The sequence below is a fragment of the Anopheles stephensi genome, chromosome 3 (assembly GCF_013141755.1).
Source record: "Anopheles stephensi strain Indian chromosome 3, UCI_ANSTEP_V1.0, whole genome shotgun sequence".
NCBI lineage: Eukaryota > Metazoa > Arthropoda > Insecta > Diptera > Culicidae > Anopheles > Anopheles stephensi.
In genome coordinates this window covers 42,215,844-42,243,588 of record NC_050203.1, presented here as the reverse complement: position 1 = coordinate 42,243,588, position 27,745 = coordinate 42,215,844, and the positions used below count along the sequence as shown (strand labels likewise).

The window sequence follows — 27,745 nt, the reverse complement described above, 5'->3', positions numbered from 1 at the left end:
TGTGGAGTCTCCCGTCGGTCATATGCGACGACATCACGACCTGACACCGGGTCTTGACGTTTCAATTTGCCAGTGTCAGCGAAGTTGTCCTCGTGGCCGCTCTGTGTGCGGCGAGCGAAATTCACACACACACACAGCGACACAATGCCTCGTACGCATCAAGTCCATCCACATCATGGTCGCCGCCATATTGGACTCGCAAGTCGAAAAGCCTAAAAAAGCGATTTGAGGACGCCGTTGTTTATTTCCTGTGCACAAAGTCCATTTATCCGGCAGAGTGGTACTGCTGGTTGCTAACAGCAAAGCGAACCGCCGGCAATCGTTGGTTAGTGGAATTTCGGTCGCGCACAACCGTGATACGTAGAAATTTATTGGCGGAATCTAGCAAGTGAGTGAAATTCGTTCAGCTTTTCTGTCTTCGGTCAGATTTTTTGCTTGCATCTACGTGAGCGGAGTAGGACAACGCAGTAGAGTGAATGAGATGCATGCAGTAAAAATACGCTGAACAGTGGTGCATCGATGGCAAAAGTAGCTGTATTTTGTTGGCGGTGGTTAAATTTGGATACATTTTCCGATGGTTCGATTTTTCTGTCGTGAATAATAATTTGCTTGTCTCCGAATCTGGACTTGTACATTCTCCTTAGGCGATTTGAGCAATGGTGCGGAGCGAGTGAAACAAAATAGCGACGAAAAGGAGCAAAATAGCGCAAACAGCAAGATAGAAGAAGAGAGCGCTATGTGTTCGCTCTCTCTTTCTCTCTTGCCCGTGTATCGTTGGCGGGGCAGCCTAGCTTCAGTTAATTGTATAACATTTTAAAATTTGTTGTCTCAATCGAACAGCCGCGAATGCGAATCGTAAAGTATCTATTTTGCAAACGATGCACCGTCAACACTACGAGGTGCATCAACACTTGCATCGCAAGTGGTTGATGCGTTCAGGGCGATTATGAAGAGAATTGACGGTTTGCATGTTTCGAATATTACGTCGCCGACCGGTAATGCGCTTTTGCTCAAAATGTTCAAAATTCCATTAACATTTCACTTATTACTCTTGTGATGTAGCATAGAAGGATGAGATGGAATACATTTTTGGCATAGTTTTCGTCTCTGTTATTTAACGCAGCCTTCTCTGTTTTGTTGTATTTTTCAGATTTGGCCTCACTCTCACGCAGCCGCCACCATGTAGAGAAGAAACTGACAGTAGCGCTTTTGCTACGTTTGCATCTCTTTCCAGCTAGGGAAGGTCGTAATTTGTGAGCAGTCAAAACAATTTGCGATAAAAGAGAGAACGAGGAAACCTGGGAGAAGCAGAAGAATAGCATTTGAAGAATCGAGCGAACACAACTTTGCATTAGCGGATGCAAGTCAACATTAAAGTTTGTGATTAAAAGCGAGGAGTAAGCTGCGAGCTGCTTGAAAAGGGACAAAACTGAACGGGAAAAGCGCGCGCAAGCTCGTTGATGGTGGAAAAGAAGCTGATTTCAATGTGTTGTTATTAGTAAAAACAGTGATAGAGAAAGGAGTCGTCGATTGAAGTGCAGAAAACGTTTTGTGTTTACACGGTTGTGGTGGAAGCCACCAAGTGCATCGGTTTAGATTATCAGCGTCATGACGGCCAGCTCGGAAACAACTGGCTCCGAACTCGTGCCGGCTTTACCGGCCAAACACAATGCAATACTACGCTGGAAACGGGTGACGAATCCTAGTGGCCCGCAGCCAAGACCCCGCCATGGCCATCGGTCGGTGAACATTAAAGAGCTGATGGTGGTTTTCGGGGGTGGCAATGAAGGAATCGTAGACGAATTGCACGTATACAACACGGGTAAGTGCCCCTTAAAAGGTATTATCAACTGGTAGAACTAATGTATTTGCACCCCTGCCAAGTAACAAAGGCAAAATGCCTCAGGATGTGGGGGATTTGTTTTCAAACAATTTTTCTTCCGCTGCCATCTCCGTGTTCTTTCATTTATTCTCTCTGTGGAGAGTAGCAGAAAGAGAAAGAAAACACGGCCGTGACTCTCTTGGAATCATTCTCATCCCCTTATCTAGGCGATAGACGCAATAGATGCACACAATAATATTGTGCGAAATCAACGGTGGATTTGTTAAAATTGCTAACAATCATTTTACTCCAGTAAGAGTACGTGGTTTGTGTAAAAGACCACGAATAGTAATAAAGCAACGTATCAGAAATTAAAGTGAACAATTTTTGCCGAATGGCGGCCATGTTGGATGTAAGCAAAAGTTGGGCCCGTGCTGAACATTTTGATGCGTGCTGAGACAGATATATTGCTCATCCTCTTTTCTCCCGGCAAATAAATAGCCAACATCCACAGGATAGAGCGAAACGTAACCGTGTGAAAGAGACGAATGGTTCAACGCAAATTGACGTGCGCGGCTTTTCTGTCAAACTCGGTGAAGCTGTTTGCCCTATAGGAACGGCATTTTGGAAACAGTCAGGAATTTTTAGAACATTGCCCTGTAGAAACGGATGATTCGTATATGGATGTGAAAAATTATTCAAAATTTTAATGTTTTTTGTTGTTGTTGATTATTTGGCAGCTGATGATGTATCGGAATGTACAATAATAAATATTAAGGGTTTCTAAGCTTATTTCCTACATGATGGCAGCACGTAGGTACAAATATTAGCGAAAATGGGATAAATGATGAATGAAACTCAGCCTTTTATTAGCATTCAGAACGTTGCAGAAAACGACAATTTTCGCCATTCTTCGAGTGCTATGAATATAAAACACAGTTCGAGAGCGTACATGTTTCAAACTGATATTCATACAAGAATCAAATGCTGTGCCGTCTCCGCAAATCGCACCGTTCATGTTTGTTCATTCGTTTGATCTCCCTTTCCAGCTACGAATCAGTGGTACGTCCCGGCGACCAAAGGAGACGTCCCGCCGGGATGTGCTGCGTACGGATTTGTCGTCGATGGAACGCGAATATTGGTTTTCGGCGGTATGGTGGAGTATGGCAAGTACTCGAACGAGCTGTACGAGCTGCAAGCCACCAAGTGGGAGTGGAAAAAGCTGCGACCCAAGCCGCCGGAATCGGGCCCTCCGCCCTGCCGCCGCCTGGGACACAGCTTCACGCTTGTCGGCGATAAAATATATCTATTCGGAGGGTTGGCAAACGAGAGCGACGATCCGAAAAACAATATCCCCAAATATCTAAACGATCTGTACATTTTGGAGATAAAAAACAATCAACTGCAATGGGAAATACCGACGACGTTTGGCGAAAGTCCGCCACCCCGCGAGTCGCACACGGCCGTGTCGTGGTATGACAAAAAGCAGAAGAAGTTTTGGCTTGTAATCTACGGCGGTATGTCCGGGTGTCGGCTCGGTGATCTGTGGCTGCTGGACACGGACACAATGTCCTGGACGCGGCCTCGTACAAGCGGTCCGCTCCCATTGCCGCGTTCACTACACAGCTCTACCCTGATTGGCAACCGGATGTACGTGTTTGGCGGATGGGTCCCGCTAGTGCTGGACGATGTAAAGGTAGAGAAACACGAAAAAGAATGGAAGTGTACAAATACACTTGCTTGCTTGAATCTCGGTAAGGGCTCGAGCGTGTTACACATAGAGAGATAAACATAATAATAATTGCGCTTGTTCTTGCGCAAATCTTTCGTTCGCAGAAACTATGACCTGGGAAGAGCTGGATCTGGACATTGACGAAGAGAACATGCCACGAGCCCGGGCAGGCCACTGTGCCGTCGGCATTCACACCCGCCTGTATATATGGTCGGGTCGCGACGGTTACAGGAAGGCCTGGAACAACCAGGTCAGGGTGAGCTCTGTTTTCCAAATACGAGTTAGCCATTTGTGTGCATCAATAAATTACGTATAAACTTATGTAACGCGTCCATTGGTTCCGGTGCGTTGATCCGTTGATCCGTTGACCCTTGCCCGTGAGCACCGCAACACTGAAAGGTCCCGGCCTCAACGATCAACGCCACCGGTTTCTGACTTGGACATCGTAAAAACAAAAACTGAAACATTGTACACCTCCCCCTTCTTGCTTCTCACGTTCTGTGTAGCACCTACTTCCGACACTTCTTCCTCCCCTCTTTACGCTTTCAGTTTTGCTTCATCGCGTTACAATATTTTGTGTTGCGTTCACTACAATTTGATGTTTACTGCAAATGACAGATCGTAGAGTGATCGGTGCTCAATACTCGTAGCTAGTGCTGATGTGTTCATTCTTCTCACCACTCATCATCCCACGATCCGCAGGTGTGCTGCAAAGATCTATGGTACCTGGAGGTGGAGCGTCCCGGAACGGCATCGCGCGTGCAGCTAGTGCGCGCTTCAACGCATTCGCTCGAAGTCAGCTGGCAGGCGGTTCCAGCTGCTTCCTACTACATCCTCGAGGTGCAAAAGATTCCTCAGGCTCCTCCACCGTCACCGGCAGCGCCGGCGGCTGCATTGAACACAGCGCCCGCGGTTGTGGCATCTCCCGCTGGGGCTACCATCGGTTCGCCGGCCTCCAGCACAGGCTCCATGTCTCCCGCACAAATGATCGGCGGTGGCAGTATCGGAACAACATCCGGCGAACCAATGCTTCAGCAGCCGAGTAAGTTTGACCAGTCCAAATTTCTTATTTGAAGTGAACGCAAGCATTTGAAAACAAATATTGATTATTGCGATTTTTTATTCGACAACTTACACTTACTTTACCAGCATTCCACCCAACTCATGTCCATGTCTTTTGTGTCCATGTCGTGTAATGTAGACTAAATTTCTACTATCTATAGTGGTTTTCGGCTCTGTATCCACTCAGTGCGATTGGTTTAGCGATGCCTTTGCATTTATGAAGGGAATGTAAGCGGTTCGGATGGGATTCGATGCCCGGTCCTGTCGCGTGAAAACCGGCTCTGCTATCGCCTCAGCTAGTTTTATTATCATTTCAAGTTTGTTTTTTTTTTGTTCGAATGCTTCTATTCTTCTTTTAACTCTCTTGTATCACTTTCTACAGTTATTAAACAGCTGCCCGGTAGGGTGGCGGGAACGCCGACAGTCATTGCCGTATCGGCGGCTAGTATTCAGGCACCAACCCTGCAAAACCCAGTCATCGCCCAAACCGCGCTGTCAGCCAGCCCCATCCACCAGGCAGGTGGATTGCAGTCGCCCAACAACACCAACATCGGCATCGTCTCATCGCCGGTCCACTCGGTCCCTTCGCCGGTACAGCGCATTGTGACGAAGGTTCAGCCTGCGAAGCCGATCCAAACGACCCAAAAGGTTCTCACCACCGGCTCGCAAATACTGCAACAGCAGCCGACACAAATCGTCGCCTCACCGCAGGGCCAATCGCCAGCGCCGACCATCCAAACGGCCATCTTGCAAACCACACAGGCACAGCTGCAACATCAGCAACAGACGATCCGAGTTGTCGCAACCGGCGGTACAGCCATCTCCAACGCGCAGCAACTAACGACTGGTGCTGGCACTCCGATACGCGTGCTCTCCTCCACCGGCCAACAGCTGCGCATCGGCACGGCCAGCACCGGGACTATGCAGCAGGCCGGGCAAACGGCAGTGCTGCGTACTGCCGGTGCGGGCATCGTTTCAGGCGCACAGTTACAAACGGTGCAACAGCGTCTTGTGAGTGCCGGTTCGGGCAACACTTCGACCACGGCAACGATCGGAGGAAAGCAAATCATCCTGCAGAAACCGGTCACCATTGTGAGCGGTAATCCCGGCGCCGGAAGTGCGGGAGCCACTTCCATCAACAGTGGCACCACGAACCAGGGTCAGATTCTAACGCTGGTCAAAACCAGCCAAGGCATGACGATGCAAACGGTGCCGAAAATGAGTGTGGTGCAAAAGACGGCCGGCGGCACAGTTGCGGGAACGATTCATCAACCGCAGCAGCAAATAATTACATCCAACCTTCTGACCGGTGCTGGCGGCACAGTTGTCCAGCAGGCCACGGTCGCCGGAGCAGCGGCGGGCCAGAAGACCACCGTCATCGGTGGAAACGTCGTGAAGCTTATGTCGACCGGTTCCGGCACAATCGGAGGCAAGCAGATACTGATGAAGAACTCGAACATTGTGCAGGTGGGAAAGGTGGGCACAAACTCGACCGGCAAACCGACGCTAGTGCTCACCAACAAGGCAGGTCAAGCGATACGGGGCAATCAGCAGGTGATAGTGGTAACGACCCCGCAAGGGATTCGCACCGTTAGCGGCACAGTCACTTCGTCGGCCAACAACTTCGTAACGCTTTCCTCGTCGCAGGTGCTTAACACCATCACAACGACGCGATCGGCCAACATCGGCGGAGCCACAGTGCTGCAGGCCACCTCTGTACCGGCGGTCAGTGGCACCGGTTCCACGCCGAACGCAGGCGGAGCGACAGGCAATATAGTAGCCGCATCGGTTGCTTCCGGCGGCACCACCACCACGATCGGTGGTCAAGCGATCAAGTTGCGCACTGTACAGGGAGGCAAGCCGATCACCTTCACGATGCCTGTCGGAGGCCTCCAAGCCGGCGGACAAAAGATCACGGGCACTCAAATCATAAACATGCCGCAGAAGCTGGTGAGCGGCAAATCGGTCACGGTGCAACTGACGCCGTCGGTTGGTGGCCAGAAAACGGTCACCATCGTCCCTTCGGGAGCGGGCGGTACGACGGCCACGTCCGGTACCGTCACGGGCCAGGTTGGTGGACAGAAAATACTGATGCTACCGTCGAAAACTGCGACTCGTATCGTTACGCAGCAACAATATCAACAAATACAGCTCCAGCAGCAACAGTTGCAACTGCAGCAACAACAGCAACAGCAGCAGCTTCAACAGCAGCAGCAGCAGCAGCAGCAGCAGCAGCAGCAGCAGCAGCAGCAGCAAGAACATCAAGTCTCAACCGACGCAGCATTTGCGGCTCTGGCCGCTGAAGCCGGCATGATGGAAACTGACGCAGAAGGTATGGAGCAGATGGACGGTTGTTTCGACCTGCAAACGCTCGACGGCGCGGAAGATCTGCCTTGCTTCGACGAAGAATGCAACAACGTCTTGCAGATGATGGCTGCGGAAAACATGGACATTCGGGAGATGTCACCGGATCACCGGATCGGTTGCTTACCGATGTTCACATTGGAACAGCTCGATGGTTGCGATGATAGCGCGATGTTCAGCACTGGCGGCAACAGTGCCAACAGTGGCACAGAGCAGAGAAATCCCGTGCGTTACATCAAGCCAGGTCTTTACGGCGGAGCGATGACGTCGTCAATGGCAAACAATAACAGCGGGTCCGGTGGGGACGATAGTAATTCTCAGCGCGAGAATCAAGTGACCGACAACGCGGACGATCAACGACAGCAGCAGCAGCAGCAGCAGCAGCAGCAGCAGGAAGAAGCTGACGAAATCGACCAGAGTGGCGAGATGGCGCACGACAACGTCATTTTGGAAGGAATGGACGATGCCGCCGGTAGAGACAGCCAGGATGAGGGTCATTTGGAAGATGAATCCGCTGCTGATGGTGGTGGTGGTGGTGGTGGTGCGGCGGCTGGCTCCATGATGGTATCGGCTGACGAGGAGGAAGCCTCCTTTGTGGGCGGTGAGGACAGTCAGGATCATGACGAAATGTCGGCCGAGCACGATGAGCACATGCAGGAAGCTGGCGGCGAAGGTGCAGAATCGATGGAGAAAGATCCGAGCGCAAACGCTTCGGTAGACGAACACATGGAGGACGAAGAGAATCATGGGCTAGATACGATAATGGCGGATAATAACGGTGATAGTGCCACTGGTCAGTCTCAGCAAGAGGTAAGTTTAAGACAACTCCGTCACACCATACGGAAATTGTGGAAATCTTCTTCACGTTACATGTTGTGCTCTCTTCAATCCAAAGATGTCATTTGGCGGCGACGAGGAGATGCATACGATGGAGCAACACGCCGCTGGATCATCGGATGGAACGGGCACGGAGGAGCCACCGTCGACGTCTAGTGCGCCCGTGGTGGCTCACGTTCCGAAAACCACCGTTGTGAGTGCTCCGACAGCGTCGGAAACGGAGGCAGCCAACATTCTCACCACTATAAAAAGTGGAGAAATTTTGTCCCTTCACAATGCGGAACTGCTCGCTGCTGGCAGTACTGGAGCCGGCAACGAAAACATTATGTAAGTTTCTTGGGGATAGAAGGGGGAAAATGGAGCATAGCTGATCGCTGAACCGTAACTATTCCTCTTGCAGTCAGCTTGATTCCGGCACGGCCACTTTACTACAGTCGTGCAATGAAAATGGGCAAATGATTACGTTCAAAACCGAAGCCGACGAGAATGGCGGTGTTTCGACGCCGACCGCCGCTACTGACGGTACGGCAGCAGCCACCGTGACGCTCAGCGACGGTACCACGTTTGTCACACGACTGCAAACGCCCGGCGGCGAACAGTCCTCCATCGGGCTTGTGTCCAGCCCGGGCAGCATGAGCTTGACCGGTGCTGTGGTAAAGACAGAGGACGGCTCCAGCGCAGCATCGCCCACCACCGGGCATCTAGACGCGCTGGCAGAAGCGGCCGCCTGCGCAACTTCCGTGCTGCCGAGCGAGCTGATGGGTGACATTCTGTCCTCGCCCACATCGAACGTATCGCAAACGACGCCACAACAGATTAAGTTTTTGGATCCAACGTCCAAACAATTCACGACCGTGGTCATGCAGGCTGGCGGAGACGGTGCAGCAGCAGCGGCAGCAGCATCGTCCGCTGGTGGAATTGTGAACAATGGTAACAGTGCTGCTGCGGCAGGAAAGCAACCTGCGGGAAAAGCGGTCGTTCGGTCGAATTCTACTGGCAAGACGAAAGACGAGAAGGATGAGGTAAGAGCTTGTTTCGTATACTTCATGACAAAACTATAAAATGTTTTACAAAGGTCAACAACCTTTTACAACTAACAGTATCGGTATCGGAGCTAACAATAATCAAAGCGACTTTGATGATGTTACTACTATAAAGTTCTATAAAGCCCTATTTTCACTAGAGATGTGAACAGTCACTCTTTCAAAGAGTTGAAACAGAGTGCAAGGGTGGTTATATGGATTTGAATCATTGACTCACTCTGTAGAGTTTCAGGAAACAATTTTAATCTGAACTTACTCCTTGAAATACTCTTTTGGATTTCAACTCACTGTCACTCTCTGCCGACTAGTGACTCTAGCGACTCAGTTATTTTGGTTTCAACTCACTCAAAACAAGTGAGCAATTGGTTTGTAACTCCTTTTGGGTTTAAATCACTGCAATAGAGAGATTGAAATCGAACAAATCATAATACAAACGACAGTTTCTATTATACTTAAGGGATACTCGTAAACAGTATGCGCTTTGTATACTTTCTCTCCTTTCTTGCTTCCTTCTTCATTAGGGATGGGCAGATCCGACCATTTGCCGGAACGGATCTGCCCGAAGCGCTCCGCCGCCGGAGTCGAGTCCGGATCATGATTCCGCGCTCCGTTTTTTTATGGGGGGAGGGGGGCAGGGTTGCAGGACTGGCTGGGGCTGTTTGTGCAAAGCTAATGAAGACCGGCACCCTGTGGCAGGAAACATACTGATTCCGTATGACCCGTAAGAGCTGTACGACCTTTGCATTACCAAAGCAAGGAATTGCTGGCAAAGCCGAATAATCATTATCAGGCCATGTTTTCACATCTTCACAATAAATCAGTCAAAATTTATGTATCAAAAATAAGTTCAAGCATCAAAACAAACTCCGGACTCGTTTTTGATTCCGGACTCGTTTTGATTCCGGACTCATTTTGGTTCCGGACTCGTTTTTGTTCCGCGCTCCGGGTTCCCGTTGTGCTGCAAATGTATGTGTCGTGCACACTGTTCTGCGTTATCTCCTCTCTTCTTTGTCCTTGCCAGACGGTTGCTTGGTGGTATAATTTACGGGTAGAATTTTGGAGGCGACCAAAATTTTCTCTTCAGGGTTTTCTCTTCATTTTTTACTTTCGCTTACTGTGTTTCTTTTTCATTTCGTAGCGGCTGCTTACTCAAATTTGGCATATTTGTTTGGGTGTATAAACTCACACCTTCAAATGATTTTAAGTCCATGCCATGCATATGCTTTCTATTCACTCCGGCTTCAAATATGTTTCCGGTTCCTATTGATGACGCTCGATTCTCGATTCCGGAAAAAATATTTTAAGCAAAAAAAAATGTTTTTAGGTTTAAGAGACTTTATTCACTTCGACACAAATTCCAAATCATCGTTCAACGGAAGATATAAATTTAATATTAACATGAATATGTTTTTTATATTTATATCAGGAAACATTGCATTATTACAACGAGAAATAAAAGCTAAGTTCTAACAGTCCGGTGCTAACGACGCTTTAAAAAAGAACCATAACAAAGCGGCGCTTAAAAAAAATGCAAAAGACTGGGAGAAAACTGCTCAAATCTCATTTAAGCAGATCGGCACAGGTTAAGAATTTTAAATCGAAAATTTCATGATCAAAATCATTTAAAGGTTTATGCACCCAAACAAATTTACCACGGCCAGACTATCCTGTAAAACAATTTGTCACTTAAGAGGAAATCTTCGCCGCTTCCAAAATTCTACCCGTAAATTATACCACCAAGCAACCGTCTGGCAAGGACAAAGAAGAGAGGAGATAACGCAGAACAGTGTGCACGACATACATTTGCAGCAGAACGGGAATCCGGAGCGCGGAATCAAAAACGAGTCCGGAATCACAAAACGATTTCGGAACTGGTCGGAATCGTCCTTTCGGATTGGATCGGACTTGGTGCAGCGAGAGTTCCTCCAGCGTACCGATGATGAGCTCGTTGTGCTCGGCTTTCTTGCGTATCAGCTGTTCCGTGACTGTTCCCGTGTGGGTAAAAGCAAAATAATTTGTACAATTCTGCCGATTATTATCCTTTCGGTGAATGGGCATAAATTACTTACTTCTTACCATTGCTGCACTAGCTTTTTTACACCAACTGTTATGAGGTTGTCCATGGCAACCGTTGCTTTTATGCAACAGACGGCTGCTTGGTGAAGTGCTTTGAGAAATTAGAAGGTTCAAGTAGAGAGTTTCCAAGGAGCATGCGCGATTGCTATCGTACGAATAAATTCCTTGGAATTCCTTGTGCAGCTGATGAGGTTGAGGCAAAGTGAGAGTGTGGAACAAATGGTCAAAATCGTTCGATTCTAAGCCAAGGTGGTTGGACGGACTCTTCTGCATTTGCTGTTCAATGTTATTTGGGGCGGTACGGTGGCCGAGGCGACAGCGGCGCTGGTCTTCACACGGCAGGGCCGGGGTTCAAATCCCATCCAGACCGCCTCCCCGTACTTAAGGCTGACTACTTTTCTACGGGTAAAATTAAGTCACAGAAAGCCAGAAATGGCAGGCCGAGACCTCTCGAGGTTGTAGTGCCAAAGAAGAAGAAGAAGAAGTTGTTCTGGCAGTAGTCAAATGAAGCGCCGATTTACTTCCGATATATCGAATTCCTTCATACTACAGCCTCACATACGCCTCTGAGACATGGACTCTGTCCAAAACTGACGAAACCCTCTTAGCCGCTTGTCGATAGGAAAATGTTCAGCCCCGTATGTGTAAAAGGACAATGAAGAGCTCTAAACACAGCGAATTAGACCCATCAGGCACCGGTGTCCTGGATCAGATCGGAATCGTGACTCCGAACCGGAGCGCCCATCCCTATTCTTCATGTAAACAACTTCGCGTAAACTACTTCGCGCTAACAAAATAAATCCAAAAGGTCGCTGTACACGGCACGATTCTTTGATGGCGAATCTTACGAATACCACCACGAAAAAGAATCGATCGCGGTGTAAAAAAGAATAGCGTGCATTATTGTGTTTACATGGCACGAATCTTTTCTTCAAAAGACATCGGAACTTTCTGCTAGAAGAAAAAGAGTAAAAGTAAATAAAAATACGCTTCTCCCATAGACTTTAACGTAAACCTTTCGTAAACAGTCCTCAGCGGGAGTTGCCAAAAGAGTCGTGTTGTCCACCAAAATCGGATCATCTTTTGTGCTCGAAAAGATTCACTGAATCTGCTCGAATGCACCAATGCACTTTAACAAAGATTCGTTGTCAAGGAAGATTCGCGTTAGAATCGTATGGTGTACTGAGACCTATTGAGTTGAAACCAAAATGAGTGAGTCACTAGCAGGCAAAAAGAGCGAGAGTCATAAATACTCACTCAATCACTCTTACGCGCTCAGCGTACACATTACTGATGGATCATACCGCTCTTTTCACGGATCGACCCGGAGTCGAGTTCGTTCCTGTAGGAATCGAGTTCGCCCCATAGGTGCAACGATTCCGGGTCGCTTACGGACGGCCCCTAACTTAATAGACAACGCTTAATCATGTATCGATTAAACAATAATTACAACTATCTTATTTCACAGAAGGCAGCGAAACCGAAGGATGAGTCCGAGATTTGGCACACGGTGGGCATTTTCAAGACGGTCAACCACACCGTTTCCAACTACATCGATGCGAACGACTGGGACAGCTCGATCGATGGCGAAATGCTCACCGCCGACAGCATACCGGATCTGAGCGAGCTGAAGCGAATCAATCTGGAACCGGGCTGCGCGTACCGGTTCCGTGTCGCCGCCATCAACAGCTGCGGGCGGGGCGAGTGGAGCGATGCAACGCCCTTCAAGACGTGCCTGCCCGGATTCCCGGGCGCACCGTCAGCAATCAAGATTTCCAAATCTCCCGAGGGCGCCCACCTGTCCTGGGAACCGCCGCCGTCCACCACGGGCGATATTCTGGAGTATTCCGTCTATTTGGCAATTAAGTCGCAAAATGCGGCCAAGGACAAGCCGAGCACGACGGCCGCCGCTCAGCTGGCGTTTGTGCGCGTGTACTGTGGCTCGAACAACCAGTGCACGGTGGCCAACCAGTCGCTGCAGACGGCACACGTGGACTTTACGTCGAAGCCGGCGATCATCTTCCGCATAGCGGCCCGCAACGATAAGGGCTACGGACCGGCCACGCAAGTTAGGTGGCTGCAAGGTAAGCGCGCGTTAGGAGGCTGAGGACAGGCTTTGACGTAACCTTAACTAATCACGCTCTACTTTTTGCTTTTCGTTCCTCAACAGACCCCCAGCTGTCGAAAACGAACACAATGGGCGGTGGTGCAACGGCTGGCGGCGGAGCGACCGGTCAGGTCGGAATCGCTGGCAAGCGACTAAGCGACAAGTCGGCCACAATCGTGGCTAGCAAGCGGGTCAAGGTTGGTGGTGGCACACCGGCAACGGGAACGAACTCGTCGATGATGGTTTCGCCCCAGCACCATCACTAAACAAAGATGCACGTTGCTGCACACTCGCAAAGGTACCCCCAAAGCATCCCTGCCTCCGGTAGTACCACACGTACACTCCCGCACACATCTCCATGAGATAGAGCGTTGGTCGTGGGAGCAGTTTTATTCCCTTGAACCAACACCATGATGCAGCAGTGAACGATCAGCAGCCGTCAGGCTCTATGATATGCTTTTTAAACCAATATTGCATGCCGTTGGACATATGTAGTGTAAAAAAGGAGTCACCGTAGTGGTAGTGGCCACAACAATTTTTTACTCTGTGTGATTGTAGGGGTGTGTCTGTGTGTGTGTGTGTGTGTGTGTGTGTGTGTGCGTTAGCGAAGCGAACGAGAGGATTGTGTTATTATCGTAGTGATTATGATTTCTATTTTCTAACCGTATTGTGGAGTTTTAAAAGCCTTTCAATTAAACGTTTTAGTTGTGTAGGAAGACCTAAGATTAAGGGTAACAGAGCTACTGTATAGTGTCCCGACAATGACTGGGCCCTGGTCACGCGCGCACGCTCCGCTCCCTCGGAAACTCTTCGTGTCGGCTTGCGTCGGCTCACACACTGTCCTTACCGTCATGCTACTAAATAGGACAGACAGACAAGGAGGGGGGGACGTGCTATTACTCCCCGTTTAAAAGCAAGGAAGGAGTCACATGAATCAGGTTTAACATACAAAGCGAAACACACTTACGCTGAAGAATTGTCTCTGCGTTAGAAAATGCAACCTGCCGCCTGCTGGACGACGACGATTTGTATTTAAAGTAGAAATTTAGTGCGAACGATGATCGTGTGTCGTCAGGAGGAGGGCAAGGAGGAGGCACGTGCGCTTTCAACAATTACTCCTTGACCACACGTGACACAAACACGAAAGACGAAAGATGGCCGCAGCAATTTAGAGACCGATTGTGCGCCGTGGCTGCTTCTAGCTTACAGTGGATTGGTTTCGTTTTTCAGTTTTGGTGTAAAGTTGAAATGTAATTACGTACCGAAAACCGTCGAGCGAAGTAGAGAGAGAGAGAGAGAGAGCGAGAGAGAGAGCGAGAGAGAGAGAGAGATACTACAGAGTGCTGGAAGAAACTTTATCTGATGCAAAATTAGTGAGCAAAGCTGTACGGAGTTCAATTCTAGCTGAATTAATATTAAACGAACGTCGAAGCGAAGCAGGAGAAGAACAATACAAAACGCAACCGTTGACACAGCACCGTGAAAGACACCAGCAAAATCAGCCAGCAGCTATCTTATAAAGCCAACTTCATCCAAAGCCCTGGATGACCATCACAATGTGCGCGTGTGTACACGTGAATATTCTTTTTAGGGTCCAAACGGACATTTTAATCGATCGTGTGTGACAACACCACTGACGAGAAGATCGTATCGTGCCGGGTTTTACTCCGGTTCATTTTCTTTTTTTCTTCATGTCACAATGCTCACAGGTTTCTTTGCGTCACGGTGTGCATGCATTGTAGCGGAGGGGGGGGGGGGGATAGTTTATGGAAAAGCGCGTAAATGTAAGGAAAGTGTAATAATACTATACTGCTATCGAAAATAACACACACACACACACGCATGCATACAATGATTTCTGTAAACTGCTTTACATTGGTTAGTCTTTCACCCTCGGTCGCTGTTGTGGGTTTTTGATAAGAACGCAACACAAACACGCGCCAGAGCATGCATGGAAGGAAGTGGGGCGTTTATGATATATTCACGTTTAAGCCAGCTCTGCTGTAACATAGGATTTGCGTTAATAAAACATTACTAGTGAAATGGTTGAACCCGCGAGAGGGCCCGATGGATGGCTGGCGTGCGATGACAAAACAACTAGAGAGGCAGATCGGGTCAAGGATGATAAAGCCGTCGAAATTCACCAGAGAGAGGGGTGAGGATTAGGATAATTAGTAGCCGATAGACGTCGATGCCGGTCATTTTTTTTTTAAATTTTCCCCACGATGATATCCCGCAACCGGATGGTTTGACAAAAAGGGCGTCAAATTGCGTCGGTTATTTAGGACGAAATGCGTGTGCGTGTGTGTGTGTGTGTGTGGCACATTTACGGAAGGTTGAATTTAAGAGAGCATACTAATTGAAATATATTGTGTAAGAGTATCAATTACATAGTCGATTGTTGATTGTCGAACTTGCCGAACGTCGGAACGTATCGAGGGGCCAACATCGATTCCGATCACTATTGGACTGGCTTAGCGGATGCGCTGTCTCCCTTAAGAACGGTCATGTCCAACAGGAATACTCACGACTCGGGAGAGAAGTGTTCTAGTGTGAGAGACCGCACCAGAAAAACAGCTATGGAAGCAAGTTTTACCAGGAGTAGCAGGTTGCCGAAATCGTTGGAAGGTACTTCCTCTTACGAGTGGAAAAGAACTAATTTTATTCATCTATACAACCATCTACATAACTATACAAGCAACGCCTACTAGATTCCTAACTCCCGAGGTTGCTATGATCCACAACAGAAATCACCTCAGACCTAAGATGACGTGCTGTTGGAATAAGGATGGGGATCTGGTCAGTTACCAGCCAGTATTTCGATGAATTGCTAGAGGCTCCACCAGCAGATGATATCATATGCCTGCCTCATCCTAGCAGCATTGATGAGACACGAAAGGCTATCCGTGGGCTTAAGAACAGCAAGGTACCAGGCTCCGAAGGAATAGTAGCCGAGCTGATCGAAAACAGTGGTGCAGCACTCGACCATGCAGCTCATCAAATTATTACTGAGGTGTGAGATAGTAAATCTCGAAGAACCTTGCAATCGGAATCTTGGCACCATTTATCCCATATACAAGAAGGGAGATTGGCTGGAGTGCAGCAACTACACAAGGGTATAGTTACGGTGATGAATACCGCCTGCAAGATTTTTTCTCCCTAATACTACAACCGACCGACTTATCCCGTTCGTTGCAGAGATAGTTGGAAACTTCCGGAAAGGTATCCGAAACGGAAAATCAACCCCTAACCAGAGCTTCACGGTGCGGCAAACCATGGCAGCATAGCCAGGGTAAAACTGTACGACGCAATGAGCTCTGTTGGAGTCCCGGGCCTAGCTTACCAGGCTTGCAAGAATGACAATGGCCAACATCACATGTCAGGTGAAGGTGGATGGAAAACTCTCAGGGTCCTTTGCTACCACCAAGGGCACCTGCGCCAGGGAGATGAAGAGCCATCCGTGACTCGGAGGTGAAATCTTCGGGGACCATCTTCTATAAGGCAATGCAGATCCTGGCATACGCTGAAGACATAGACATGATTGGTTTGAGGCTCTCCTATGTAGCAGAAGGATCTCCTTATCAAAGGATCGAGCGTGCGGCACAGAACCTCGGGTTTAGGAGACTAACGAGGTGAAAACCAAAATGATGGTGGCACCACCAGCGGCCGAGCTAACAAACACTGATTAACGCAGAGGTGATGTACAGATAGGTGACCGCACCTTCAAAGTCGTCCAATACTTCACCTATCTGGGGTGAAACGTCAGCACCGACATGAACATGGATGGATTGAGGAAATTGTTCAAGGAGTTTGTGTAGAAGAGAAATTTTGGACGAAGTAGGCCTCTTCCTGTTACGTCGAGGTTGCTTGGTAGCTGCTGTTTTAACCTGCTGCTACTTGATCTCTTAGTAGACGACTTCAAGAGCTCTTGGGCGAAGATAGATGACTAGGGGGGACATGGCCTGATAAGCTGATAACCTGTCCTACTCGAGAATCAGCGTTAATGGATGTATGGCAGTTGCTCAAGGATGCGAAACTAGTACCATCACCACGGCGCAACAAACACCCATTTCTGTTTGCATACGAAGCTTGCTTTATTCAATTATATTTTTCAAAATACAAAGGAAGTATCAAATTGAAACGAATAAAAAGGCCAGTCGCCATGTCGCTTGCCATTAATGGATAACATGCGGATAAGTGTGAAGCACCTCAATTGCATCCACCGTATTTTGTTGGAGCGTTTTGTTTTACTTGGCCGCCATCCAGGCTTCGATTTCTTCCACACTGTAATAAAATAATGGTAGCAACATTAATTATAAAACGTACCATTCGGCCGCATTCTTCCTCTCACTGGCCACTTACGTTCTCGGGACGAAAGTGAAGTTTTCGATGCCGGTCTTGGTGATCAGCACATCATCCTCGATACGGACACCACCAAAGTTGCGGAAGCGGTTCAGATTTTCCTTCACCAAAAACTTGCTGAGACTAGGATCTGAGTACGCCTTGTTCAGCAGCTGCGGGAGAAAAGGGCCGCTGTACTTGAGACTAATCGGAAATTTCCCAAACTAAACTTACCGGCTCGATAAAGTAGCAACCGGGCTCGATGGTCAAATACATGCCCGCCTTTAACGTGCGGGCCGTGCGCAGCCGATTAACCCCGGCCCTGGAAGATCGTTCCGGACAGCCGGGCAGATAGCCACCGACGTCGTGCACATCCAGTCCCAGGAAGTGTCCGAGTCCATGCGGTTGAAAGATGGCATTCAAGCCGGCCTCCATCATCTCGTCCACATTGCCCTGCAACAGTTGGCCTTTGCGCAGCTCCTCCAGCATTACGCGGTTGGCGAGCAGATGCATGTCCACCCAAGATACCCCTTCGCGGGCAGCGCCACACACGGCATCCCGGGCAGCGAGCACAGCATTGTACACAATCTTCTGGTCTTCGGTGAACTTTCCGTTCGCTGGGAAGCTGCACGTAATGTCCGCTGCGTAACCACCGTAGTTGGCGCCCATGTCGAACAGACACATGTCACCGTCCCGCACGGCACAGTCGTTCGGCGACCCAGCATGGCCGTAGTGCAGGATGGCGGAGTTGGTACCGGCACCACAGATGCACGTGTACGACACGTGCCGACAACCCCCGACGGCGTACGAGTGGTGCAGAAATTCGGCCTCAGCCTGGTACTCGTGCATGCCCGGTTTCATAATCTTCATTACGGCTTTGTGCGCGTCTGATGAAACGCGTGCCACATAGCGCAGGATTTCGATTTCGGCCGGAGATTTGATTACGCGGCTGGAAAGATGAGAATAAGAGCAGGTTTCAATTAATTATTAGCGCGAATTGAATTGAATTGAATGTGTGAAAGCCAAAGTTATGAAAATTATTATTATGCTTCCGGATGGTGCGTTTTAGTGGATGGAGCTGTATCGAACAAAACGAGTAAAATATTTTTAAATTATTTTCACAAAGCCGCGGCGATGTTTTAGAACATCAGCGCCACAAGCGGATAATAGCCGAACTGCATCATCCCTCTAGTCACGTGTTTATACTGTAGGTTTGCCACTTTGCAAGCAAAACGTCAACACAGTGCAGCTGTCAAACGCTTTGTTTATTTCGTCGTGAAAAATTAATGCGACACGCACTTGGCTGTAGCTTAAACTGTGTTTTTCGGTGCAAAAGTGTGAAAATAAACCGAACAATCGTGTTTCTTCGCTTTTAGCAACGGACGCCGAAGCGACACATTCGCATCCAAGATGGTGAGCTCGGGATCGCGCCTACCCCTGTCGATGCTGTTGCAGACGAAAGAGGCAGCGGATGAAGAACCCCGTAAAGCGTCGCGTGAAGATTGGCGCAAAGCGAAAGAGCTCGAGGAAGCTCGAAAGGCTGGTAATGCACCGGCTGCGGTCGACGAGGAGGGTCGCGATATCAATCCACACATCCCGCAGTACATTTCATCTGCGCCATGGTACTACAACACGGCAGGCCCAACGCTGAAGCATCAGCGCCCGCAGGATGATAACAGCTCGCGCTCCGGCATTGACGAATGGTACAAACGGGGCGTGGATACCTCCAAACCGCTGGTGACCAAGTACCGTAAGGGAGCGTGCGAAAACTGTGGTGCAATGACGCACAAGCGCGTCGATTGCATGGAGCGGCCACGCAAGGTGGGGGCCAAATTTTCCGCCAAACAGATAGCACACGACGAGTTCATTCAGCCCAACATAGTGAGCGACTACGATGGCAAGCGGGACCGTTGGGCTGGGTACGATCCGGCGAACCATCGGGAAATTGTGGAAGAGTATCTTAAAATCGAGCAAGCGAAGCGTGAGCTGCGTGCTCAAAAGCTGAAGGAAAATCCTGACCTTGCCGAGGAGCAGGGCGAGGAGGCCGACGAGGACAGGTACGTGGACGAGGTGGACATGCCCGGTACGAAGGTGGATTCGAAGCAGCGCATCACGGTGCGAAATCTGCGCATTCGCGAAGACACGGCCAAGTATCTTCGCAATCTCGATCCCAACTCTGCCTACTACGATCCGAAGACGCGCTCCATGCGAGACAATCCCACGCCGCAGCTCAACCCGGAGGAGACGGAGTTTGCGGGCGAAAACTTTGTCCGCTACTCGGGCGACATCCAGAAACACGCACAGGCGCAACTGTTTGCCTGGGAAGCGTACGGCAAGGGAGTCGACGTGCATGTGCTGGCCGAGCCGACCAAGCTGGAGCTGCTGCAGAAGGAGTACGAGAAGAAAAAGTCGCAGTTCAAGGATGAGGTGAAAAACAAGGTGCTCGAGCAGTACGGCGGCGAGGAACATCTGGCCGTACCGCCGAAAGCACTGCTGCTGGCACAAACAGAAAACTACGTCGAGTACTCGCGGTTCGGTAAAGTGATCAAGGGCCAGGACAAACCCATCATTCGGTCGCGCTTCGAGGAGGACGTGTACATCAACAATCACACCACCGTGTGGGGTTCACACTGGAACAACGGTTGCTGGGGTTACAAGTGTTGCGAGTCGATGATTAAAAATTCCTACTGCGTCGGTGAAAATGGCAAAGCTGGTACAATTAAACCCACCATGGAAAGCGAAACAGGCGAAAGCGGAACTTCGTTCGCCGGTAGTGAGCCCTCGAAAAAAGGTTCATTATTAAATCAAGCTAAATCGGCAGCACTGGCGGAAGAATCGCAAGAAACGGTTGAAAAGGAACAAACGCGTGAATCGTCAGAATCGAAAGAGCCGGATCGCAGCAATCACAGTAGCGGTGGGAGTAACAGCGACAGTGACTCGGACCCGGACGACTCCAAGCGCGATCGAAGCAAGGAATCGAAGAAATCGAAAAAGAAGCGCAAGAAGGAAAAGAAGCGACTGCAGCGCCGGGAAGAGAAAAAGCTGCGCAAAAAGAGCGACGGTAAGGTGGAGAAGGATAAACTTCAGCTTGCCTTGGAGGCGGAAGAGGAAAACGAACGCCCGGCGGCGAACAGTCCTCCATCGGGCTTGTGTCCAGCCCGGGCAGCATGAGCTTGACCGGTGCTGTGGTAAAGACAGAGGACGGCTCCAGCGCAGCATCGCCCACCACCGGGCATCTAGACGCGCTGGCAGAAGCGGCCGCCTGCGCAACTTCCGTGCTGCCGAGCGAGCTGATGGGTGACATTCTGTCCTCGCCCACATCGAACGTATCTCAAACGACGGCACAACAGATTAAGTTTTTGGATCCAACGTCCAAACAATTCACGACCGTGGTCATGCAGGCTGGCGGAGACGGTGCAGCAGCAGCGGCAGCAGCATCGTCCGCTGGTGGAATTGTGAACAATGGTAACAGTGCTGCTGCGGCAGGAAAGCAACCTGCGGGAAAAGCGGTCGTTCGGTCGAATTCTACTGGCAAGACGAAAGACGAGAAGGATGAGGTAAGAGCTTGTTTCGTATACTTTATGACAAAAATATAGAATGTTTTACAAAGGTCAACAACCTTTTACAACTAACAGTATCGGTATCGGAGCTAACAATAATCAAAGCGACTTTGATGATGTTACTACTATAAAGTTCTATAAAGCCCTATTTTCAATAGAGATGTAAACAGTCACTCTTTCAAAGAGTTGAAACAGAGTGTAAGAGTGGTTATTTGGATTTGAATCATTTACTCACTCTGAAGAGTTTCAGGAAACAATTTTAATCTGAACTGACTCCTTGAAATACTCTTTTGGATTTCAACTCACTGCCACTCTCTGCCGACTAGTAACTCTAGTGACTCACTTATTTTGGTTTCAACTCACTCAAAACAAGTGAGCAATTGGTTTGTTACTCCTTTTGGGTTTAAATCACTGCAATAGAGAGATTGAAATCGAACAAATCATAATACAAACGACAGTTTCTATTACACTTAAGGGATACTCGTAAACAGTATGCGCTTTGTATACTTTCTCTCCTTTCTTGCTTCCTTCTTCATTAGGGATGGGCAGATCCGACCATTTGCCGGAACGGATCTGCCCGAAGCGCTCCGCCGCCGGAGTCGAGTCCGGATCATGATTCCGCGCTCCGTTTTTTTATGGGGGGAGGGGGGCAGGGTTGCAGGACTGGCTGGGGCTGTTTGTGCAAAGCTAATGAAGACCGGCACCCTGTGGCAGGAAACATACTGATTCCGTATGACCCGTATGAGCTGTACGACCTTTGCATTACCAAAGCAAGGTATTGCTGGCAAAGCCGAATAATCATTATCAGGCCATGTTTTCACATCTTCACAATAAATCAGTCAAAACTTATGTATCAAAAATAAGTTCAAGCATCAAAACAAACTCCGGACTCGTTTTTGATTCCGGACTCGTTTTGATTCCGGACTTGTTTTGATTCCGGACCCGTTTTGATTCCGGACTCGTTTTGATTCCGGACTCATTTTGGTTCCGGACTCGTTTTTGTTCCGCGCTCCGAGTTCCCGTTGTGCTGCAAATGTATGTCGTGCACACTGTTTTGCGTTATCTCCACTATTCTTTGTCCTTGCCAGACGGTTGCTTGGTGGTATAATTTACGGGTAGAATTTTGGAGGCGACGAGGGTTTTCTCTTCATTTTTTACTTTCGCTTACTGTGTTTCTTTTTCATTTCGTAGCGGCTGCTTACTCAAATTTGGCATATTTGTTTGGGTGTATAAACTCACACCTTCAAATGATTTTAAGTCCATGCCATGCATATGCTTTCTATTCACTCCGGCTTCAAATATGTTTCCGGTTCCTATTGATGACGCTCGATTCTCGATTCCGGAAAAACAATATTTGAAGCAAAAAAAAATGTTTTTAGGTTTAAGAGACTTTATTCACTTCGACACAAATTCCATATCATCATTCAAAGGATGATATAAATTTAATATTAACATGAATATGAATTTTATATTTATATCAGGAAACATTGCATTATTACAACGATAAATAAAAGCTAAGTTCTAACAGTCCGGTGCTAACAACGCTTTAAAAAAGGACAATAACAAAGCGGCGCTTAAAAAAAATGTAAAAGACTGGGAGAAAACTGCTCAAATCTCATTTAAGCAGATCGGCACAGGTTAAGAATTTTAAATCGAAAATTTCATGATCAAAATCATTTAAAGGTTTATGCACCCAAACAAATTTACCACGGCCAGACTATCCTGTAAAACAATTTGTCACTTAAGAGGAAATCTTCGCCGCTTCCAAAATTCTACCCGTAAATTATACCACCAAGCAACCGTCTGGCAAGGACAAAGAAGAGAGGAGATAACGCAGAACAGTGTGCACGACATACATTTGCAGCAGAACGGGAATCCGGAGCGCGGAATCAAAAACGAGTCCGGAATCACAAAACGATTTCGGAACTGGTCGGAATCGTCCTTTCGGATCGGATCGGACTTGGTGCAGCGAGAGTTCCTCCAGCGTACCGATGATGAGCTCGTTGTGCTCGGCTTTCTTGCGTATCAGCTGTTCCGTGACTGTTCCCGTGTGGGTAAAAGCAAAATAATTTGTACAATTCTGCCGATTATTATCCTTTCGGTGAATGGGCATAAATTACTTACTTCTTACCATTGCTGCACTAGCTTTTTTACACCAACTGTTATGAGGTTGTCCATGGCAACCGTTGAGTTTATGCAACAGACGGCTGCTCGGTGAAGTGCTTTGAGAAATTAGAAGGTTCAAGTAGAGAGTTTCCAAGGAGCATGCGCGATTGCTATCGTACGAATAAATTCCTTGGAATTCCTTGTGCAGCTGATGAGGTTGAGGCAAAGTGAGAGAGTGGAACAAGTGGTCAAAATCGTTCGATTCTAAGTCAAGGTGGTTGGACGGACTCTTCTGCATTTGCTGTTCAATGTTGTTTGGGGCGGTACGGTGGCCGAGGCGACAGCGGCGCCGGTCTTCACACGGCAGGACCGGGGTTCAAATCCCATCCAGACCGCCTCCCCGTACTTAAGGCTGACTACTTTTCTACGGGTAAAATTAAGTGGCAGAAAGCCAGAAATGGCAGGCCGAGACCTCTCGAGGTTGTAGTGCCAAAGAAGAAGAAGAAGAAGTTGTTCTGGCAGTAGTCAAGTGAAGCGCGATTTACTTCCGATATATCGAATTCCTTCATACTACAGCCTCACATACGCCTCTGAGACATGGACTCTGTCCAAAACTGACGAAACCCTCTTAGCCGCTTGTCGATAGGAAAATGTTCAGCCCCGTATGTGTAAAAGGACAATGAAGAGCTCTAAACACAGCGAATTAGTCCCATCAGGCACCGGTGGGCTGGATCGGCTCGGAATCGTGACTCCGAACCGGAGCGCCCACCCCCCTATTCTTCATGTAAACAACTTATCGTAAACTACTTCTCGCTAACAAAATAAATCCAAAAGGTCGCTGTACACGGCACGATTCTTCGATGGCGAATCTTACGAATACCACCACGAAAAAGAATTGATCGCGGTGTAAAAAAGAATCGCGTGCATTATTGTGTTTACGTGGCACGAATTTTTTCATGATTTTTTCCGGTATCAATGAAAAGACATCGGTACTTTCTGCTAGAAGAATAAGAGTAAAAGTAAATAAAAATACGCTTCTCCCAAAGACTTTAACGTAAACCTTTCATAACCAGTTCTCAGCGGAAGTTGCCAAAAGATTCACACAAAAGATTCGTGTTGTCCACCAAAATCGGATCATCTTTTGTGCTCGAAAATATTCGCCGAATCTGCTCGAGTGCACCAATGCACGTTAACAAAGATTCGTTGTCAAGGAAGATTCGCGGTAGAATCGTATCGTGTACTGCGACCTATTGAGTTGAAACCAAAATGAGTGAGTTACTGGCAGGCAAAAAGAGCGAGAGTCATAAATACTCACTCTTACGCGCTCAGCGTACACGTTAGTGATGGTCATACCACTCTTTTCACGGATCGACCCGGAGTCGAGTTCGTTCGAGACAACGCTTAATCATGTATCGATTAAACAATAATTACAACTATCTTATTTCACAGAAGGCAGCGAAACCGAAGGATGAGTCCGAGATTTGGCACACGGTGGGCATTTTCAAGACGGTCAACCACACCGTTTCCAACTACATCGATGCGAACGACTGGGACAGCTCGATCGACGGCGAAATGCTCACCGCCGACAGCATACCGGATCTGAGCGAGCTGAAGCGAATCAATCTGGAACCGGGCTGCGCGTACCGGTTCCGTGTCGCCGCCATCAACAGCTGCGGACGGGGCGAGTGGAGCGATGCAACACCCTTCAAGACGTGCCTGCCCGGATTCCCGGGCGCACCGTCAGCAATCAAGATTTCCAAATCTCCCGAGGGCGCCCACCTGTCCTGGGAACCGCCGCCGTCCACCACGGGCGATATTCTGGAGTATTCCGTCTATTTGGCAATTAAGTCGCAAAATGCGGCCAAGGACAAGCCGACCACGACGACGGCCGCCGCTCAGCTGGCGTTTGTGCGCGTGTACTGTGGCTCGAACAACCAGTGCACGGTGGCCAACCAGTCGCTGCAGACGGCACACGTGGACTTTACGTCGAAGCCGGCGATCATCTTCCGCATAGCGGCCCGCAACGATAAGGGCTACGGACCGGCCACGCAAGTTAGGTGGCTGCAAGGTAAGCGCGCGTTAGGAGGCTGAGGACAGGCTTTGACGTAACCTTAACTAATCACGCTCTACTTTTTGCTTTTCGTTCCTCAACAGACCCCCAGCTGTCGAAAACGAACACAATGGGCGGTGGTGCAACGGCTGGCGGCGGAGCGACCGGTCAGGTCGGAATCGCTGGCAAGCGACTAAGCGACAAGTCGGCCACAATCGTGGCTAGCAAGCGGGTCAAGGTTGGTGGTGGCACACCGGCAACGGGAACGAACTCGTCGATGATGGTTTCGCCCCAGCACCATCACTAAACAAAGATGCACACTCGCAAAGGTACCCCCAAAGCATCCCTGCCTCCGGTAGTACCACACGTACACTCCCGCACACATCTCCATGAGATAGAGCGTTGGTCGTGGGAGCAGTTTTATTCCCTTGAACCAACACCATGATGCAGCAGTGAACGATCAGCAGCCGTCAGGCTCTATGATATGCTTTTTAAACCAATATTGCATGCCGTTGGACATATGTAGTGTAAAAAAGGAGTCACCGTAGTGGTAGTGGCCACAACAATTTTTTACTCTGTGTGATTGTAGGGGTGTGTCTGTGTGTGTGTGTGAGCGTTAGCGAAGCGAACGAGAGGATTGTGTTATTATCGTAGTGATTATGATTTCTATTTTCTAACCGTATTGTGGAGTTTTAAAAGCCTTTCAATTAAACGTTTTAGTTGTGTAGGAAGACCTAAGATTAAGGGTAACAGAGCTACTGTATAGTGTCCCGACAATGACTGGGCCCTGGTCACGCGCGCACGCTCCGCTCCCTCGGAAACTCTTCGTGTCGGCTTGCGTCGGCTCACACACTGTCCTTACCGTCATGCTACTAAATAGGACAGACAGACAAGGAGGGGGGGACGTGCTATTACTCCCCGTTTAAAAGCAAGGAAGGAGTCACATGAATCAGGTTTAACATACAAAGCGAAACACACTTACGCTGAAGAATTGTCTCTGCGTTAGAAAATGCAACCTGCCGCCTGCTGGACGACGACGATTTGTATTTAAAGTAGAAATTTAGTGCGAACGATGATCGTGTGTCGTCAGGAGGAGGGCAAGGAGGAGGCACGTGCGCTTTCAACAATTACTCCTTGACCACACGTGACACAAACACGAAAGACGAAAGATGGCCGCAGCAATTTAGAGACCGATTGTGCGCCGTGGCTGCTTCTAGCTTACAGTGGATTGGTTTCGTTTTTCAGTTTTGGTGTAAAGTTGAAATGTAATTACGTACCGAAAACCGTCGAGCGAAGTAGAGAGAGAGAGAGAGAGAGCGAGAGAGAGAGCGAGAGAGAGAGAGAGATACTACAGAGTGCTGGAAGAAACTTTATCTGATGCAAAATTAGTGAGCAAAGCTGTACGGAGTTCAATTCTAGCTGAATTAATATTAAACGAACGTCGAAGCGAAGCAGGAGAAGAACAATACAAAACGCAACCGTTGACACAGCACCGTGAAAGACACCAGCAAAATCAGCCAGCAGCTATCTTATAAAGCCAACTTCATCCAAAGCCCTGGATGACCATCACAATGTGCGCGTGTGTACACGTGAATATTCTTTTTAGGGTCCAAACGGACATTTTAATCGATCGTGTGTGACAACACCACTGACGAGAAGATCGTATCGTGCCGGGTTTTACTCCGGTTCATTTTCTTTTTTTCTTCATGTCACAATGCTCACAGGTTTCTTTGCGTCACGGTGTGCATGCATTGTAGCGGAGGGGGGGGGGGGATAGTTTATGGAAAAGCGCGTAAATGTAAGGAAAGTGTAATAATACTATACTGCTATCGAAAATAACACACACACACACACGCATGCATACAATGATTTCTGTAAACTGCTTTACATTGGTTAGTCTTTCACCCTCGGTCGCTGTTGTGGGTTTTTGATAAGAACGCAACACAAACACGCGCCAGAGCATGCATGGAAGGAAGTGGGGCGTTTATGATATATTCACGTTTAAGCCAGCTCTGCTGTAACATAGGATTTGCGTTAATAAAACATTACTAGTGAAATGGTTGAACCCGCGAGAGGGCCCGATGGATGGCTGGCGTGCGATGACAAAACAACTAGAGAGGTAGATGGGGTCAAGGATGATAATGCCGTCGAAATTCACCAGAGAGAGGGGTGAGGATTAGGATAATTAGTAGCCGATAGACGTCGATGCCGGTCATTTTTTTTTTAAATTTTCCCCACGATGATATCCCGCAACCGGATGGTTTGACAAAAAGGGCGTCAAATTGCGTCGGTTATTTAGGACGAAATGCGTGTGCGTGTGTGTGTGTGTGTGTGGCACATTTACGGAAGGTTGAATTTAAGAGAGCATACTAATTGAAATATATTGTGTAAGAGTATCAATTACATAGTCGATTGTTGATTGTCGAACTTGCCGAACGTCGGAACGTATCGAGGGGCCAACATCGATTCCGATCACTATTGGACTGGCTTAGCGGATGCGCTGTCTCCCTTAAGAACGGTCATGTCCAACAGGAATACTCACGACTCGGGAGAGAAGTGTTCTAGTGTGAGAGACCGCACCAGAAAAACAGCTATGGAAGCAAGTTTTACCAGGAGTAGCAGGTTGCCGAAATCGTTGGAAGGTA

The 27,745-nt window shown here is 48.6% G+C and overlaps 5 protein-coding genes across 12 annotated transcripts; 2 read left to right on the top strand and 3 right to left on the bottom strand.

Moving 5' to 3' along the window:
* Positions 1-136: 136 nt before the first annotated feature.
* Positions 137-27,503, top strand: LOC118512349 (host cell factor). 8 transcript variants are annotated; one of them, XM_036056648.1, is made up of 11 exons: positions 137-388; positions 1,151-1,822; positions 2,872-3,576; positions 3,659-3,804; positions 4,257-4,596; positions 4,999-7,790; positions 7,876-8,144; positions 8,218-8,470; positions 20,573-20,941; positions 24,500-25,118; positions 25,205-27,503. In XM_036056648.1, the coding sequence occupies exons 2-11, from the start codon at positions 1,609-1,611 to the stop codon at positions 25,405-25,407; spliced, it is 5,910 nt and encodes a 1,969-aa protein (XP_035912541.1). In that variant the 5' UTR covers positions 137-388; positions 1,151-1,608; the 3' UTR covers positions 25,408-27,503. The 8 variants fall into 8 exon arrangements, with proteins under 8 accessions (XP_035912541.1, XP_035912540.1, XP_035912536.1 ...); XM_036056647.1 differs by having other exon boundaries at positions 3,659-3,810; positions 24,503-25,118; XM_036056643.1 differs by having other exon boundaries at positions 3,659-3,810.
* LOC118512359 lies at positions 9,168-11,278 on the bottom strand. The gene is made up of 2 exons (XM_036056672.1): positions 10,930-11,278; positions 9,168-10,845 (listed from the first exon to the last, which is right to left on the bottom strand). Exons 1-2 carry the CDS (start codon positions 11,207-11,209, stop codon positions 10,589-10,591), a joined length of 537 nt encoding a protein of 178 aa, XP_035912565.1. The 5' UTR covers positions 11,210-11,278; the 3' UTR covers positions 9,168-10,588.
* Positions 17,113-18,425, bottom strand: LOC118512357 (xaa-Pro dipeptidase-like). The gene is made up of 3 exons (XM_036056670.1): positions 17,619-18,425; positions 17,406-17,557; positions 17,113-17,327 (listed from the first exon to the last, which is right to left on the bottom strand). The coding sequence occupies exons 1-3, from the start codon at positions 18,252-18,254 to the stop codon at positions 17,291-17,293; spliced, it is 825 nt and encodes a 274-aa protein (XP_035912563.1). The 5' UTR covers positions 18,255-18,425; the 3' UTR covers positions 17,113-17,290.
* Positions 18,617-20,926, top strand: LOC118512354 (pre-mRNA-splicing factor Slu7-like). The gene has a single exon (XM_036056656.1). It carries the CDS (start codon positions 18,795-18,797, stop codon positions 20,553-20,555), a length of 1,761 nt encoding a protein of 586 aa, XP_035912549.1. The 5' UTR covers positions 18,617-18,794; the 3' UTR covers positions 20,556-20,926.
* LOC118512358 lies at positions 21,871-23,457 on the bottom strand. The gene is made up of 2 exons (XM_036056671.1): positions 23,069-23,457; positions 21,871-22,984 (listed from the first exon to the last, which is right to left on the bottom strand). The coding sequence occupies exons 1-2, from the start codon at positions 23,346-23,348 to the stop codon at positions 22,728-22,730; spliced, it is 537 nt and encodes a 178-aa protein (XP_035912564.1). The 5' UTR covers positions 23,349-23,457; the 3' UTR covers positions 21,871-22,727.
* Positions 27,504-27,745: the final 242 nt, after the last annotated feature.